The 18,066-nt window shown below is 41.6% G+C and overlaps 2 protein-coding genes across 2 annotated transcripts in view; both read left to right on the forward strand.

Moving 5' to 3' along the window:
- The window catches only part of mast1a (microtubule associated serine/threonine kinase 1a), a 78,364-nt gene extending 75,907 nt beyond the window's left edge, over window positions 1-2,457 (forward strand). Inside the window, exons 26-27 of the mRNA XM_085410111.1 lie at window positions 3-190; window positions 279-2,457. Coding sequence (XP_085266237.1) covers window positions 3-190; window positions 279-1,945 — 1,855 coding nt within the window. The 3' untranslated portion in view covers window positions 1,946-2,457. The remainder of the gene's footprint in view (window positions 1-2; window positions 191-278) is intronic.
- Window positions 2,458-7,604: 5,147 nt separating this feature from the next.
- atg4da (autophagy related 4D, cysteine peptidase a) lies at window positions 7,605-17,866 on the forward strand. The gene is made up of 11 exons (XM_085410114.1): window positions 7,605-7,930; window positions 10,493-10,763; window positions 10,871-10,954; window positions 11,304-11,477; window positions 12,149-12,500; window positions 12,605-12,669; window positions 14,066-14,217; window positions 14,306-14,384; window positions 15,082-15,158; window positions 15,338-15,457; window positions 16,222-17,866. Exons 2-11 carry the CDS (start codon window positions 10,544-10,546, stop codon window positions 16,399-16,401), a joined length of 1,503 nt encoding a protein of 500 aa, XP_085266240.1. The 5' UTR covers window positions 7,605-7,930; window positions 10,493-10,543; the 3' UTR covers window positions 16,402-17,866.
- The last annotated feature ends 200 nt before the right edge of the window (window positions 17,867-18,066 follow it).

The raw sequence follows: 18,066 nt of genomic DNA on the forward strand, positions 1-18,066 counted from the left end.
AGTAAGAAGCGTAGCTCCTTGTTCCGCAAGATCACAAAACAGTCCAATCTCCTGCACACCAGCCGCAGCTTGTCCTCCCTGAATCGCTCTCTGTCCTCCAGTGAGAGTCTTCCCGGCTCCCCAACTCACAGCCTGTCTGCACGGTCTCCAACTCAGGGCTATCGCTCCACCCCTGAGCCCTCATACTTGGGTAGGACACTGAAAATAAACAGTGCACAAATTAATTTTACTTCCTTGGGGGTTTTGACAGCTTCACTCATCTTTTCTGCTCTCTGCAGGTGCGTCCTCTCAGAGCAGCTCTGCAGCATCCAGCACTCCAAACTCCCCGGCTCCCTCACAGCACATGAGACCCAGCTCACTGCACGGCCTCTCCCCGAAACTCCATCGCCAGTATCGGTCTGCCCGTTGTAAGTCTGCCGGTAATATTCCACTGTCCCCGTTGGCTCACACGCCCTCCCCCACCCAGTCTTCACCTCCACCTTTACCAGGTCACACTGTAGGGAGCTCCAACACAACCCAGTCTTTCCCTGCCAAGCTCCACTCTTCCCCGCCGGTGGTACGTCCCAGGCCCAAGAGTGCCGAGCCTCCGCGATCACCTCTCCTCAAACGCGTGCAGTCAGCAGAGAAGCTCGGCTCACCTCTAACCCAGTCAAGCTCTACAGGAGGGCTGGGGGGTCCACTGAGGAAACACAGCCTTGAGGTGCAGCACTCTGAGTACCGCAAGGACGCCTTCCTCTGCGAGCTTGGGCTCCAGAGCCTGCTGGAGACAGAAGGGGAAAATTTGCCTCCTAATCCTCCCCCTCTACCCTCATCCTCAACTTCCCCAGAGACTGGTGTGCTGAAGCCAGCGAGGAGACTAGGGAGACAGGAGTCACCACTGAGCAGGGAAACACTACTGGCTGGAAGGGAGAGGGAAGAGAAAGAGAGAGGAGTGGAGAGGGAGAAGGAGGCTGGGACAGGATCGCAGTCATCCTTAGGAAGAAAACCTCATGCAAGTGAGCAGCCTTTGAACTCACAAAGCTCTGTACTAAGTGCAGGAACTACTAAAGCTATAACCCCTAGCACGCCTACCAAAACAACAGGGGGTTTAGGTGCTCACAAGGGGCCTGAGAAGTTCACCCAGAGTCAGGCGGACATGTCTCCAAAACAGCTAGACTCCAAGATAGCCAAAAGTCTGTTTTCTAACAGTAAACATCCACAGGAGCAGCAGCTAGGGGGCAGACCTGAATCAAAGCAGGAAGGAGACAACAAGAGCCGGTGTGGTCTTCCTGGAGCTGCCTACAGCAAAAGCTCTGTTTCTGCTCCAGATAAGTCCGCTGGCATCATCACAACAGTGACAGGAGGTCCTCTGAGCAAAACCTTTAAACCATCAGGAGTTGGAGACGCCCTGAGAAAGATGGGGACTGACAGCAGTGACACAAGGACACCAGACCTTGGCTCCAAAAGCCCCAAACTACCAGCTCGGGTCCTCCCTCCTGTCGTTCCCCCGCATGGGCAGGCGCTGTCACTGGCCAAAGTAAGGCAGGGACTCGGGGCTGTCAACTGCTACCGGGGATCACTCGACTGGGAGGACAAATGTCGTCTGGAGGTGGTGGAGGAGCACTCACCCTCTCCTTCTCCTTCCCCAACCGCGGTAACCCCCTCCCTCTGTGGACCTTCCCTCTGTAAGTCACGGCCTGTCTCCCCTGGTGACAAGACAAGCTTCGTCAGCCAGCTGACCACTGTGGCCAAAAACGTCCTCGGGCCGATCAAGCTCGGCTCTCAAGAGGGGGCCAAGAGCAAAGAGCAGCAGTCTAAAGCAGCAGAGGAAAAACAGGGAGGCACAGTGGGAAAGTCTGACTCTCCAGCTGGAGGTCGAGTGGTTGTTGGGGCTGCAGTGGTGACCCAGAGTCCTGCTGGTTCACCGCTAGAGAAGGCAACAGGTAGCAGCCTGCCGAAAATGTGACCTCATGGAGTCCCTAAATGGGACTTTAGTAAAAAGAAAAAAAAAGAAGATGCCTTTTTTGGACAATGCAACAGAAGACTAGCACTTAAAACCAATGTACATTCCAGTTTAAGAGTATAAAATGTTATTTATTGATTCCAATCACTGACTGAATCTAACCTAAAACCAGGAGTAAAAGATCTACTGTAAAGGTGCATTAACTGTTGATTTTCTATTATAAATACTTTAATAAGAGGACTCTAAATGTAATGTGAAACACTTTATCAGATGTATATGTGAGTCTGTGTGAATGCATGTCACATGGTTTGTACTGTACATGTGTAATAGGTACAAGATGGTCAAAAAGTGCTTTACAGATCAAAACATGCTGAATACTGTGAATACCAAATCCAGTCACTCTATTTTTTCTTTCAGCCAGCCCTTTTTTTGTTTTGGGTTTTTTTTGATTTTGGTTTTTTTTTTTTTTTTACTGCTCGTCAACCAAAGCAGTGAAACAGTCAAATCAAAGTTGACACATCAAACAGTTACTGAGTAAGAAGATAATTGAGCTCTTTATTCATCATCCAGCAGTTTACTTTCCTGAGTTAAACGGTCAGACGAAGCCAAAGCAGGCACTCTGTCAGTGGACGTCACAGCGAGCACAGTCTCGCAATCTCTGTCGTAGGGGATTTTGTGTGTGTGTGTGTTTGTGTGTGCAAGCGCATGTGCGTTTAGCTACCCTGGGACAATTTCTGGTGGTTCTTGAAGGCCACAGAGGAAAGCAAGAACGTCAGACCTCGGCGCTTATCTCTCCTTCGCAGGATGGGCTACCGCAGCCCTTTTCTTCACTCCATCTCTGGCTGCTGCCACATTCGCAAACACACACTCGCACATCGCCACAGGAAGCAGCCGTGTCAGCAGCTGATTTTCATGCATTTAAATCCATACGCCTGTGGTCACACGAATTAGGACACAAGTGTGTTTATGAGTGGATTAAGAAGCGTGTGACCATGTTTGTGTCTGTTCAAAGACTCGGCAGACTCAGCGAGGGTCATTGGCATGAAAATTCTCCTCAAAATGAGCAGTCAGGATCCAGTAACAGTTAAAGTATTATTTTATTTTTTAAGCAGGAAGGAAATCCTTCCCCAACAAATCAAACCGGCACAGTGAAGGTTGCTTGGGAGACTATAGCATGTTAAGGCATAGAAAAATGTATTATGCACATATGCAGTGAACCCCGTGTGTTGTTTTCAGTCAAATCTGAAAAAGCAGGCAGTCAAGGATGTAGCATACTATAATCTACTTGTTAAAGGGCTCTATAGCAAAAGTAGGGTTTGTGCATACATGGAATATCACATCGAGCCCGTTCTCTTTAAACCAGGCTATCTACAGTGTAATCAGAATGACTTTGTATTTAGGTACTTACAAGTTAGCTTGTCCAGACTGATTAATATAATCCTCACATTTTGCTGTGCAACGTACAGATAAAAGTGTTTGTCAGTGATCTCAGCAGGAATGCTGGGAAATGTTCACAGGAGACACACACACACACAAAAAGATGTTCCTCTCTCATTGGTCATAGTCACTTTCTTGTAATTCATGACTATCCAGTGTACATAATCTTATGCAAATCCATGTGTGAGAGTAGGTGGCTAAACAGATTAATCCAGATGTGATTGTTAATTGTCACTTTCTGCCAGTGATTAGATTTTTTGTAGATATTCAAGGTTCTAAAAACATAAAAGGGAAACTGATTCAGCCAACAACAGCATGTAAATCTGACACCAATGCAGAAGTTCACGGATTAAAATGTACTTTTACCTCCAAACCTCAAACAAGTGGTTCATCTGCACAACATATCTAGTGAAAGTTTGTCTCGGTCACTTCCGACTGGGTGTTCAGTGTACAGTTTAACGAAGAGCAGCCGCTTGTTGCTTTACATTGTTGTATCTGCCTGGAAATCCGCAACAATGAGCTTAAGACTGCATAGAGCTACAAACCAGGAGGCTGATCTCTGCTGTGTTGGCAGCAGTTTTTTCACATAACCATTCATGAATATGAAAACATATCCCATGCCTTACATGCTTGGCAGGGATTTCTTTTCCCATTTGACACACTACTCTACTGCCCTCCAGTGGTTAGCATCAATATCAAATATTTGAAATATCATAATCTATTGGAGTGAGTGTTTCCTTGATGAAGTGCAGAGCACTGATTTGATGGTTGTTGTTAGCCATACGGTTACCAAATATGCATTTAAAGTTCTAATGACAAAATATTTGCAGTAATTATAAAATGAACACTTGAAACATGAATTATTAATTTTCCGTTGTGACTGTTAATTATATCTTTGTGAATAGTTACGTTTTTAAATATACTGTCTTATATTCACAGCAAGGAGTTCTTTTATACCTTGATGTAATAAAGGAGTCATCAGGTCATCTCAAATCACCCGATTAAGAAAACAAACTCCTGCAGTTATTGTATCAAAATTCAGGCCTTTTGCTGATCAGTGGTGTCTATAATACATGTTTTAAAATGTCTTTTTCTTTCCGTGGTTGACAGAGAGAGTAGTAGAAATGCACTTTATTTGAAAGAAAAAAAATCTTGAGTTGATGATATTGTTTGTAAGTTACTATCCTGTATACAGTGTGGATTCTACAAATGAACACAAAAGTCTGATAAGTATAAAAACATTCCACATTTCTCTGTTCACTCGAAGTGTATTTAGTTGTACCACTGCGGCATTTTTGTTTGTGATAGGTGTGACCTAAATGCAGACACCTGAAGTGCAGTACGTGGAATAAAATTCAGTTTTTGTTCCAAAACTTGCAGGATCTCACTCTTTTTTGGCTTTAACCTCTAATCCCACAGCAGCATTTATCACAGTAAGCACACCTCTGGCTACAGCGTGCAGGTAATTATTAATAAGTTCTTTACACCTGAAAAAAGATGTTCATGTCATCGTAGCTGTTACTAATAGGAGAGCTTGGTGGGTGTTGTTAATTCTGACTTCAGTGTCCTACTTTATGAAAGGGTGTTACCTAGGGGCAAATATGAATCATTTTTAAAAAATAGACCTTCTTTTAGAGCATTTAGAGCCGTCAAAGACAGGTGTAGCTAATAACCTTTCACAGCTGCTGCAGCGCTATAATCTCTGGAATAAAGTCATAGTTAATGTTATTAGTTATCTCTGTGTTTCTCCAGCTGTGAAAAGGTTTATGAAGCTGATTCCTTTGCAAATGAAAAGGCCTCTGATCCTACCAAGACTATCAAGATTACAGTTAGCTGCATTTATTAACAAAATAAAATGGATTGGAATCTTCTTCTTCTACTGAAAAAAACAAAACAAAACTGTCATTGACTAGTGGAGAAAACATTCACATCCTTTTAAGTGTCTAAGGCCCATCTGTTTTCTCCTACTTTTGGAGTTGCAGGGAGGCTGGAGAATTTCCTAGCTGGTACAGAGCAAGAAAAAAGGCACACCTTGTACAAGCTGTGAGCCACTACAGAGACAGACAACCACACACTGACATCTGAGCCTACAGTCAGTTTGGAATCACCAGTTAACCTTAGGGACCAAGTCTAGGGCATGATGTATGTGTAACCTCCACACGTGAAGCCATGTTAAGACGGAACTAAACAAATACTTGCACTACTTGTGCATATTCGCACTGAATTCTTTTCTTAGAATAAGGATAAATTAAATCAAAATAGTGTGCTTGAACTAGGGCATCATGGTGGTACAGTGGTTAGTCCTGTTGCTTCACAATGAGAAAGCCCTGGGTCTGACTTAACCAGGCCAGCTGGGGCCTTTTCTGTGTAGAGATGCATGTTCTCTGTGGGTAGTCTGACTTTCTCTCATAGTCCAAAGACATGCATGTGAGGTTAAGTGGTCTACCGTTCTGTGATACAGTAAACTGGCAACCTGTCTGCAGTTTGCCCTATAACAGCTGTGCAGCTGTACAGGTGTAATAAATTATTACTTTCATAGCTAATTAATTAAGCAATGTTATAACCATCAGTCTAACCCCTGAAAATCAAATGCTTGGAGGTAATTTATTTTTACATGAAAATGTATCCATATGTATTTGAAGACATATGACAGGTCTGTTAATATATTACTCATTTAAAAGATGGTAGTGGTGTGTGCTATGATGTTTGGTTTGAAGACAGTGATGCTGACAAAAGACAGGAGGCAGAGAAGATTTTCATTAAGAGTTACTGATATGGACAAGATTAGAAATGAGTATGTCAGAGGGACAAATTAGGCTGAGGGGTTTCAAGAGAAAGTTAAAGAGGCAAGACTGAAATGGTTAGATGTACAGCAGAGGGTAAGTGAATATACTGGACAAACAATGTTGAATATTGAGCTTGAGAGCAGGAGAAAAAGACCACAGAAAAGATTGGATGCAGTGATTGAGGACATGCAGAGGATTGGTGTGACACAGGAGGATGCCAGGGATAGGATGACAGGTTAAAAATATATGTTATAAGTATATAGTATAAAGTTACTTACCCTTCTTTATCCTTAAAGCTTGAGTCTTCTACCAAAGCCCTGGGGGCTTGAGAGTCCTGCACAGTGCACTGCTCTGGACGGAGCTCTCGAATATCGTTTATGGGATCTGCTGGAGCCACTTCCCCCGTTTGGCAGTCATCGGATTACCACAGTCACCACTGTTGCCTTCACCCTACACATCTTAGCCCTTGGTATTTCTTGAGCTCCTGATGTTTCTTCTCCCTCATGTTGCTTTCACTTGGTACAGCTGCATCTTCCACTATGACTGTCTTCCTCTGCGTGTCCACCACTACTATGTCCAGTTGGTTAGCCATCACCAGTTTGTCTGTCTGTATTAAGAAGTCCCGCAGGGTTCCCATAATCAGTTGTGACCATCATCCTGGTGTACTCATGGACCTTGCTGTTTCATCCTTGATGGTGGTTCTGACACTCATTAGTGCTCAGACTCATTCCTTCCTTATAGAGGTGGTGGCTAATGTTTGCTCCCTTTTGTAGTCTGTATCCATATCTAGTCTTCTTAATGTTCTGGCTAAAAGGGGGTTCGGGCCTATGCCTATACAGCAGTGGGGACAGAGCATCTCCTTGGTAAATCCCACTCTTGATGGTGACTTTCCTAAAGAAGGCTCTTAAGGTCCTGTCTTGTACAGTTCTAGGCACTCCAGGATCCATGCATGAGGGACTGATTCACAGGCTTTCTTGTAGTCAGTCCAGGCATAACACCTGGACTGTCTACAGTGCTCACCCTGGTCTTACAGCCTCAAGAAACTGCTCTATCTATCAGTAGCTGGCGTTTCTGCCAATTCCTTACTGGGTCCTGCTTGAGATTTTTTTTGTTGGATTTTGGATGTATGATGGTTATTCTGGTTGAAAGCTGCACAAAGGTAACTAATTACACCATAATTATTTACTAATATATAAACCAAAATTGTATGTTACTTATTATTTTAACTTTTTTCAATTGTTGGCATGTTTGTACCTAAATTTATTATTTATGTTTAGTAACGCATACTTTTTAACCAGGTCACTCATTGCATAACTACAGGACTTATTATTAGCCAATGGCACCGTGCACTGCGCATTAGTGCAATATTATCCTATCAGATTTGCTACAGGATTTAATTCAACCAATAGTGGTGCGCCGGAAAAGGACAACAGGAAGTAAATGTTGTCCGGTCAGGGGCTGTCACACGGAGCAGCATAGACGCTATGTAGTAGCTTATTTTCGTAACCGTGTAGATAAATGACTTTCTGTGTTAAATGGGAGGAAGTCTACCATTCGTACATTAACTGTATTTTATTATAAAAGCATTAAGCTCTTCGGGGATTCCGTCTTCAGTGCTAGAGAGCTAACGCCGGGGCTAGCTGCAGAAGTTAGCGTGTTCAGCCAGCTAGTCTCAGGCTGCCGCTGTACGCCAGGAGGGAGGAAATATCCGAAATGAGTGGCTCTATTACGGGGTACCGACCTGCTTAACCGACCTTTACATCAGGTATGTTGTTGCTGGCCTTTGATTCTTTAATAATGGTGAAAGACGCTTTTTAAATTAGGTATGCGCTATAGTGCTGGTGAGTCTTTGTGACCAGAGCAGTAAATGGGAATTGACAGTGAGGCTGCTGGTCAGAATCCGTTCATATACCCTGACACTGGTCGTGTCATGAGAGTGTTTCTATAATAGATTATGGTTAATAAACCGGTTGACTTACAGGTGATGAAAAATGGTAGCCACCATCATCATCAGATGACTTTTACAGACGTTGAAAAGCCCGACATACCGGTTGTCAAATGGTTATCACATGATGAGTGTTTTTTTTCTTCTCTACCATAGAAACGTTTCCATCAGCAGGATCAGTTAGTACTCATCGTAATACTCTCTGTTCCCTGTCGAAAGTGCTACTCATCAGTTTCAGGGCAGGGTGAAAAAGGTCTCTGGTACTTTCCTTAAGTGTTTTTCAAATTGTGAAATCAGAATCAGAATCAGAATGGGGTTTATTGCCAAATGTTGAGCAGGTTTACAACATTAGGAAATTGCTGCGGTGCTTCAAATGGGCAGCTGTGGATGATTACTCGGATTTACTCTGACAGTTTGGGGTTTTTTAATGTTTCTTTGTGCTGTTTGCCCTTGATTCTGACTTACAGATGTTAAAAAACGAAGGATCTTACTTTGTTCTTGTTTTTTTTTCTAGAGTTAAACATCCATAATGAAACAAGGAAACCTGTGAACTGCTCAGGTCCTTAGGCTGTTATCAGATCTCTCAAACGCAAGCATATTGTTTTCAGCAGAAAGTATGAGTGTGGATCATTGACAGACTGTATAATGCAAGAGGACTAAAAAGAAAATTGTGCATATACAAACATGTTTTTATTTTACTTAACCAGACAGACAACTCAGATTAAACATCTCTTTCGCAATAGTATCCTGGCAACAGTTCAATCAGTTATACAAGCTGATGATACAAATACACAAGGGAGGCTTCAAATGCACATGTGATTAAGAAGGTGCAAAAGCAAGCAGCTTCCTCAGTAGTTATTAATAATGACCTTACAGAGTTTTTAGAAAAATATAAATATCTAGGGGCACACATTAAAATGATATTCAAATACCAGTGACATTTACATAAAAGAATACAGCAATTATAGTAAATGTGGAAGTTGGACATAGAATGGGTCTTTTCGTTTCCAGCTCTCTGTCTTAGTCACTGCGGCTCAGGTGGCTCAGTGGGTCATCTGTCAGTCAGCAGGTTCCTTCACCGTTTAAGTCTACCTGCGGAAGTGTCCTTGGGCACTGAATCCAGAGTTGTACGTGCTACTTCAGTTTTATTGTGTGAATGTTAGAAAGTGATTAGCCATGGATAACAATCCTCCTTCTTATAAGAAGTATTATTTAATGAATGACTTTGATGTTTTCAGGGGAAATAAAATTTGTTGCAATTACATACCCGCATACATCAGCTAAAAATTTGACTTCTTCTTTTACCCTAATGGTTTATGTAATTAGTCATTTATCTGCCAAAGTGCAAACTCTGCCTCTTTGGTTGTTACCAATTCCGTTTTAACAATAGAGAAATTGGGTTGAGTTTGTTTGTTTGTTTGTTTGTTTGTTTTTAGCAACATGAAACATGAAAACAAGACAACACTCCCCACAACCACCAACACAGCTGGTCCTCCTATTACATCAAACAGAAAACACACAACCAGGTTTCAGGAGAAAAAAATGTTAGAGCATACAAACCAGAAACAGGTGCTCATCTCTGAAGGCAGTGTTGAAACTGAAAATGTGTACTTTAGTTAGAATCTGCTAAACAATGAAAAGTTTCTCTAAATTTACAGGCTAATAATCAATATATAAAAGGAAAATACCATAGAAAATGATCAGTACAGGATTCATGGAGCCTCTGAATCTTACTTTTTTTTTTTTCCAAATTGCTCTTTACATCAAGGTAGAATGTCAGCATAAACAAAACTATTGAGTGGAAATACACCAGGCACTACAGAGGATTATCAGTATTCTTATACCGCCAGACTTCAAGACCTGTGGGTGGTACTTGACCAGAAGCAAAAGGCATCAGTAAATGTATATTTAGCATTCTGATTACAGAATGGAAACTTATTACTTATTACCATCACATGGATGACAAATGTCACGTCTATCCGTTGATAACTGGATATATGTGACAACGGCAATGTAGAAGATGAAAAACATTCAGCACTCAGAGATAAATATTTCAAGAGGCTTTTCAAACCTACAGTTTAATTTGATGAAACATAAAATCCACTTGTGTTTATAAACTAGAAATAACAGGGAGATTTCAGACTTCTGTTAAACAAGATGGCACAGATAATTAAGAGCCAGGAAAAATCCAGTGTAACTGTGTGCTGTGTATTCAAAGAAGAAAAGCCACTTTTAAAATGAGTTTAAATCCAAATAAATATTTGAGTTAATAAGTATATGAGTGGCAGGATGAGTGTAAAAGCGTTTTGAGTACAAGATGCATCAGTAGTTAATTTTTTACCTAGATTCTTGTGTTGTTCCTCTTTTTCGTTCATTCATCAGTTCTGTGTCGCAATGAGGAGCACAAGAGGTAAGCTCTGAGGTCTCGGAGCCATGAACTCAGTTTCCCCGAGTGCAGCACAATACGTAGGGGGAGTCATGCAAGATGAGCTGGTGGACAGGGGGAGGCAGCAGCAGCCCATGGAGCGGCAGGGCAGCTTTGGAGTCAGGCCTCCACAAACTCAAGGTGCCAGCAGAGAAGCCGCCGGGGAGCTTGACGAGATGGACAAACTCAAGGCCAAACTTATGTCAGCATGGAATAATGTCAAATATGGTTTGTAGTCAGTTTTAAGTAATGAAGACTGAGTGTTGGATTTTTGTTTATATAGAGGAGTACTGAGATTTCTGCTTTGAGAATCTTTTTTGCGCCTCTGTCTGCAGGCTGGACTGTTAAGTCTAAAACCTCCTTCAACAAGATGTCTCCTGTGACTGTCCTGGGTCACTCCTATCTGCTTAACAGTGAAGGTAAGTGCTAAATGTATTCATACATCTTAAAACTATTTCCTCTCTAGAGAAACGTAAAGAAGAATAGACCCCAGGTGTTGTAGTGATGTGTGCTGTGGCTAACCACACTGGTTAACCGTTTCCTATTTAAATGTTTATTTGACATGAGAAAGCTGAGCAGTAGGAACTAAAACAGACAAAACCTGCGCTTTTATTTCCAAAATATTATATGCAGGTATCATAACTGAGCTTTTTCATCATTTAAAATTAGTAATACAAACAGCTTAATGCTTGAACAAAGTGCTAGAGCTCTAAATATGTGTGTGTTTGTGTGTCTCTTGCTCCACCTCTCTATTTCACTCCCTCTCAGATGAGGTGGAGCGGTTCCGCCTAGCGTTTGTGTCCAGGATCTGGTTGACCTATAGGAGAGAGTTCCCTCAGCTGGAGGGCTCCACCTGGACAACAGACTGTGGTTGGGGCTGCATGCTGCGCAGTGGGCAGATGCTGCTGGCACAGGGGCTCCTGGTTCACTTGATGCCCAGAGGTAGAACTCTCCATCTGGTACACACATTTTTACATTTCAACATAAGAAGTGTTCATCCATTAAGAATATAAAATATCATAAAAATTAGGTTGCGGCACTGACCAAGATGTGTCCTCACATATAACTCAAAGCTAAAGATGGTCCGTGTCTCATTTCTGGTTTAGCCAAGAGAGATACCTGAGTAGAGGGTGCAGGAAGCTATGAATTCACCAGGGTATAACCTGTGCTAATCTCAGTGTGACATTTGTCATTCATTGACTTTGTACTCTGGAACTGGCCAGTTAAAGACCATTTAATTTACTATCCCAGTTCGTCGCCCGTCACCCCTCGGTCAGTTACAGAAAAAGTTAGGTGTCATTTCCAGATGAGTGAGCAGTGTCCTCGGTTTCTCAGTCACATCAACCACCACTATGATAGCAAGGAGAAAACCCTCAGGTTTGGGATCTCGCCTACAGGTTCCCACATGGTAGCCATGTCCATCTTTTATATACAGTCTATGGTTGACTCAAAAACTGACAACCCATCCTTTCTCTAACTCCGTTCTTTTGTTTTATACACAGTTTTATACTGTTTTTTTTTCTGTGTGTATACTCATGTCTGTAACATCCTCTGATCGTTTAAAGTCTGAAGAAAAAAAATAAAATAAATACATTTTGTTTCTGTTTTTCTAGACTGGGTTTGGCCAGAGTGTCAGCAGCTTACTGATGTGGACTTTGAGGTATTCCGTCCACGTTCCCCAGCCCGGGCTGGAGGGGTCCCAATACCCTCCTTTGGCTCTCCACGAGGTTCCAGCACCCCTGAGAAATCCCTGCCAAGCAGTCAGGCACCTAGATGCAGCCAGAAGAAAAGGGTCTACGAGTCCACAAAGGACAGGCAAGAGCACATCCACTCCAGGCTTGTTACCTGGTTTGGGGATCAGCCCCCAGCACCTTTTGGCGTTCACCAGCTGGTGGATATTGGCAAAGGTTCGGGGAAGAAGGCTGGTGACTGGTATGGCCCCTCTGTAGTCGCACACATACTACGGTAAGGGCTCGTTTTTGCAAGCAAGGCTTTTCTGTGTTCTGAAATCATTTACACAGCTGTTAAGCATTTCCAGAATTATGGAATTGTTTTCTTGTCCCTTTCAGGAAAGCAGTGGACAAAACATCTGTGGTCACAAACCTGGCTGTATATGTGGCTCAGGATTGTACAGGTGAGATTTATAGAGCAGATATTTGTTTAGCTTAATAATGAGAAAAGAGCAGATTGATATTTGCTTTGCACTAAGAGTGTAAATACACTCACCGGTCAGTGTTTTTGTACATCTAAAGTTAAAAGCATTTATCAGAATTGGGGATTAACAAACTTAAAATGTGGCATGGTTGTTTGCACCAGGCGGGCCGGTCTGAATATTCCAGCTGATCTATTGGGATTTCCCCACACAATCATCTCTGGGTTTTAGAGAACGATCCAAAGTAAAGAAAAATATCCAGTGAGCAGGAGTTATTTGGCCAAAAATGCTTTGTGGATACCAGAAATCAGAGGAGAGTGACCCGACTGCTTCAAACTGATTGGAAGGCAACAGAAACTCAGATAACCACTCATTATAATTTAAGTATTTAGAAGAGCCTCTATGAATGTAGAACACTTTGAACGTTGAAGGTAATGAGCTACAGCAGCAGAATATCATGCCAGGGCCACTCCTACCAGCTAAGAACAGGAAATTGAGGCTAGAAGTCACACAAGCTCAACAAAACAACAGAAGAATGGCTTGATGAGTCTTATTTTTTCCTGTATCATTTGGATCCTAGGGTTAGAGTCTAGCATAAACAACATAAAATCGATCCTGTCAGGTTGTGGTGTAATGGTGTGGGGGATAGTTTCTTAGTACCGACTGATACCTTAGGTTACGGATAGGCTGTATAGATTTGAAAACTGCGTTTTCGTCTGAAAACGCTCCGCCTCCACTGGCGTTTTCAGTCGTTTTCACAGAGTTGTGCGTCCACATTGAAACGACCCAAAACGCTTACGTTCCAGTCCTGCGCATGCACAAAAGCGAGTGAGAATTAAAGAATTTGAAGAAAAGCTATCCGGAGCATGTACAAACTGATATTAATCATTTTTAGGGCTGTCAGAATTGAGAGCAATCAAAACAACTGCTGTATAATGCACTCCGCTATCTTTGTTTAATTGGTCACATGACTGCACCACATGACTAAAATGCGTCATCGAGACGGGAAAACGTCGTCTCAGTGTGGACGGGAGGCCAAAACGGAGAGAAAACAATGCGTTTTCAAACAAAAACACATTAGTGTGGACGTAGCCTTAAATTTCACATGAACCAAGCACCTTTGGGATGTGGTGGAACAGGAGATTTGCATTACAGATGTGCAGCTGTCAAATCTGCAGCAACTCTGTGATGCTGTCACATCAGTATGGACCAAAATCTCTGAATGTTTCCAGTGCTTAGTTCAATTTGTGCCGGAAATAATTAAGACAGTTCTGATTGCAAAAGGGAGTCTAAACCAGTACTAACTAGGTGTACCTAATAAAGTGTCTGCTCTCTACATCATGCCTGTTTTAACCCTCACTGTTTCTGTGCCTTGTAGTGTACAAAGAAGATGTGGTGCATCTGTGTGATCGGTCACTGAATCAGACTTTTTCCGATCCGTCCAGTCAGGACTGGAAGTCTGTTATCATACTGGTCCCTGTCCGGCTGGGAGGGGAGGCCCTCAATCCATCCTACATCGATTGTGTCAAGGTCTGTTAACCATCCAGTGCCTGACCCCACTTCCTAAAGGATTTTAAGTGTCTAAACTCATATTAAAAATATTTGTGTTCATTCTCAGAACTTCCTGAAACTGGAATGCTGTATTGGAATAATCGGAGGCAAACCAAAACATTCGCTGTATTTCATTGGTTTCCAAGGTGAGGATTGCCAAAAACATACTCTGTACATTTTTTTTTTTTTATCTTTTTGCATAAATCCAGCCGAAGCAAGGGCAGCTAGGGAAGAACTGACATTTTTTGCTGTTATGCTCCTCTGCAACCCGTATTATTCTTGCAGTGGCGATGCAGGAGCCACACATTCTCTCAGGTGTGGATAATGACGCGCTGCTTTGGTGCAGAACTGCTACTTCTGCTTATCACGCTCTGCATTACTCTTCACGACACTTTACTCTTAAACTTAGGATATCTAGAAGCATAAGTAAAATGTGCTTTTAAAAACTGTGGTGTCATTTGTCACTTTGTCGCTTATTAGCTGATTGCTAATGTGTTTAACTGCTACCTGACAATGGTTTAAAACCCTTAAGGCAAAAAAGCACATCCCAAATAAATCTTCACACTACAAATGGAAACTTCCTGTATGAACCATCACAAAGCCTCTCTGAAATTAAAAATATAAATTGTGCCTTTTGTATCAATGTCTAATATAATATTATACATATGTTTTGGTGGTTTGTTAAGGAAGTAGAGTTTGTAACTTACAGCTTTGGGCTTCTGTGGTAGTTGTTACAAAGGTCAGCAGGAACAAGCTGTCTGAATTATAAAAAGTATGAGAGACTATTCATCATTTAACTATTTGATTTATTGTTTTATACTTGGATTCCTCTCTGTCTGGCAGATGAGCAGCTGCTGTATCTGGATCCTCACTACTGCCAGCCAGTGGTCGATGTCAGTCAAGTTAACTTCTCACTGGAGGTTTGCTGCCTGCTTCATTACTCTTCTCTTCTGTCTGTCTGGCTTTTATCTCCTTTTTTTTCCTGGGATCATATCATATGACTTCAAACTCATTCACGGGTCATTAAAGATAACATGTCTGCTTAGTTGGCTCTGATCTGTTTATTGTATGACCCATGTCTCCTTTTACCACTCTGCAGTCGTTCCACTGTAGCTCTCCTAAAAAGATGCCCTTCAACCGTATGGATCCGAGCTGCACCATCGGTTTCTACGCCAAGAACAAGAAGGACTTTGAGTCTCTATGTTCTGCTGTCAGTGAGGTGAGTTTTTGCAACCTCCTCACATTTTTGTGGCTCTGATTTAATTTATACAACATACTAGAAATGAGCAGCATTTTTTTTCTTTCTTTCGTAGAGATAAATCTGTCCTGTTTCTGACAGTTAAATATGTTTGAGTTGGTTTGGAGGGAAAAAAAGCAATATTAAGCCATCACTTTCGGCTCCAGAAAGCTGAATAATCATCTTGCTGTTTTCATTTCTGCACAGATACAATTTCAATAGCTCAAGTTACTCAAATTTTTCAAGCAAAGATTTCCGATTTTATTTTTTCTGAGTTGAGGTCAAAACATGAGAATTGGCTGCTTTTCTTTGTAATGCCTAACAGTCAGTTGAATACGAGAGCAAATGTAGAAAGCGAGTGCTACACAATCGAAGCAGGTACTGTATGTAGATCTTCATATTCCATTCAAATAATATATGTGCCAAGGATGTAATTGGTTTGTTTGGGCTTTTGCATTAAAATTATTACATTTTTCACCATTGCTAGAGCTTGGCCCAGTCTTGAAGTGTTCTCAGTAATTCATGCATTAATTTTTAGAAGTATTATTTACCATTGTGGGAGAACAAAATTGGAATATTTTCCCAAAACAAATTTAAATATAATAAATTGGGAGATATCGTTATGATAGTTTGAAGAAGAAAAATGTCAAAAACTGATTTTTTTTTTCCTCTTTTTCTCTGCGTGCGATATATTCTGTTTTGTTTTTAAGATTATCTGCTTTAACTGGACTTTGTTGTCCTTCCAGGCTCTGTCATCGTCGAAGGAGAAGTATCCTGTCTTCACCTTTGTGGAGGGCCACAGTCAGGATTATGGACTTGAGGGTCACAGCAGCAATCACAGTGGACCTCCAGCTCATATCCTGCCTCCAGGGAGACTAGGCAGAAGCAACAACAGAAGAAGCAGTGAAGAGTTTGTCTTCCTGTAAAGCTCTGAGGACGATGCTCTCCCATCTGTAGGGGGCAGAAGTGGACACTCAATTGCCTTTAAAAGACTTGATTCTGTCGATGCTGCGGCTGCAAGGCGGGCACAACTCTTTTGTGCTTTGTCTTCCTCACTGGTCAACACGGCTGCTGTCATCACCTCTGTGTGGGTGGCGTTATAAGCTAACAGGCATTAGTGACTACTGGCTGGAGCACTGCTTTACCTGACGAAGGTGACTTCAAAATGGATAGAAACGTTTTCAAGTACTTGAAATGTTCTTGGTTCATTTTATCAGACGACGTCAAAAAAAGCCTCAGTGGTGTCTGCATCATCTTTAATTGGCTCACTCGTCTGCCCGATATTGTTCATGACTTGTATTATATCACATTCCCTCTGCTGAATATTTTTTTTTAATTTTTATTCTTTAAATTAATTAGATTTAAGAATGTGTGTTTTGTGTGCGAGTGAGTGTTTTGTTAGTGTAATTTATTTGTCTTTTAAATTGTGTTAAGGATTATGCCGTGTCACATCCCAGATAAATTTCAGATTCTTCCACGAGCGTCTTGAACAGCTGTAAATTCATTTTTAGACATCGTGGTCTCAAGCCCATGCACTTTCAGCTCTGACTCTTTATTCATTAAGGATATGAAAATCTGCAAGAAATCTGCTGTTACATTGTTCCTGCTGCTTAAAGAACTAAAGGTCAGGTATAAAGAAAAACAATGCCTAAAGTTGGAGATGACTTTTGTATTTTTGCCTGTCAAACTGTGGCTTAAATCATTCCCGCTATACTATTATATAAACATGTTTGCAAAGTAAAACACCCAGCTCTTACTTATGTACGTGTTCTAGATTTTACCTTGCACAGCCAAGGTAATGAGACAAACCGAAGCTGAATGGAGATCTTTTTTTTTTTTTTCTTTTTTTTAAATTTATTTTGTTGTTTGCTTGATTTTCAGACTTCTGCTGCAGTGTCTCTGTGTTTTTGTTTGTCCCCTTTTTCTGTAAAAGCTACTACTGCAAGTTGCACTACTACTGTTATTGAGTTTATTGTCCTGATTAAACTTCAGACACTGGAATTACAGTACATGTTACTGCGTTTTTTTGTGTAGATTTGAACTGCAGGTATATACGCTGTCAAAGGAACGAGAGCGATGGGAAATGATCAATTCAATGTTCTGTAGTTAGCAGGGTCAGAGCAAATACGCTTGTTGTAAAGTTTATGCAGCAGATGCTGAAGTAACATGTGGCATATAATTTCATTACTCACACCTTGTTAATACCACGTTGGAGCCCTCAACAAGGTGCTGGAAACATTCCTGAGATTGTTGTCCATATCACATGATTGCATCACACAGTTAATGCAGATTTGTAGGTTTTGAATCTCTTGTTCCACCACATCTCAAAGATGTTGGACTTTGAAGGCGATATGAGTACAGTGACTTTATCATCAGTTCAACAACACCAAGGCAGGCTGTGACATTTAAATAATATATGATAAATATCCTCCACATCATTACGCCACCATGACACCACTTATTGTATTTTAAATTGTGGGGGAAAACAAGCATGCAGTATGTATTTTTTTTATTTTTATTTTTTTTTTGTGCTTTACAGAATCGAGACTAAATTAAAAAAACGGGATAACACTGCATATTTAAAAGAAAGC

This window comes from Rhamphochromis longiceps, linkage group LG6 (genome assembly GCF_057381845.1).
Source record: "Rhamphochromis longiceps isolate RC_006_pf linkage group LG6, R_longiceps_female_GT1.1, whole genome shotgun sequence".
Taxonomy (NCBI): domain Eukaryota; kingdom Metazoa; phylum Chordata; class Actinopteri; order Cichliformes; family Cichlidae; genus Rhamphochromis; species Rhamphochromis longiceps.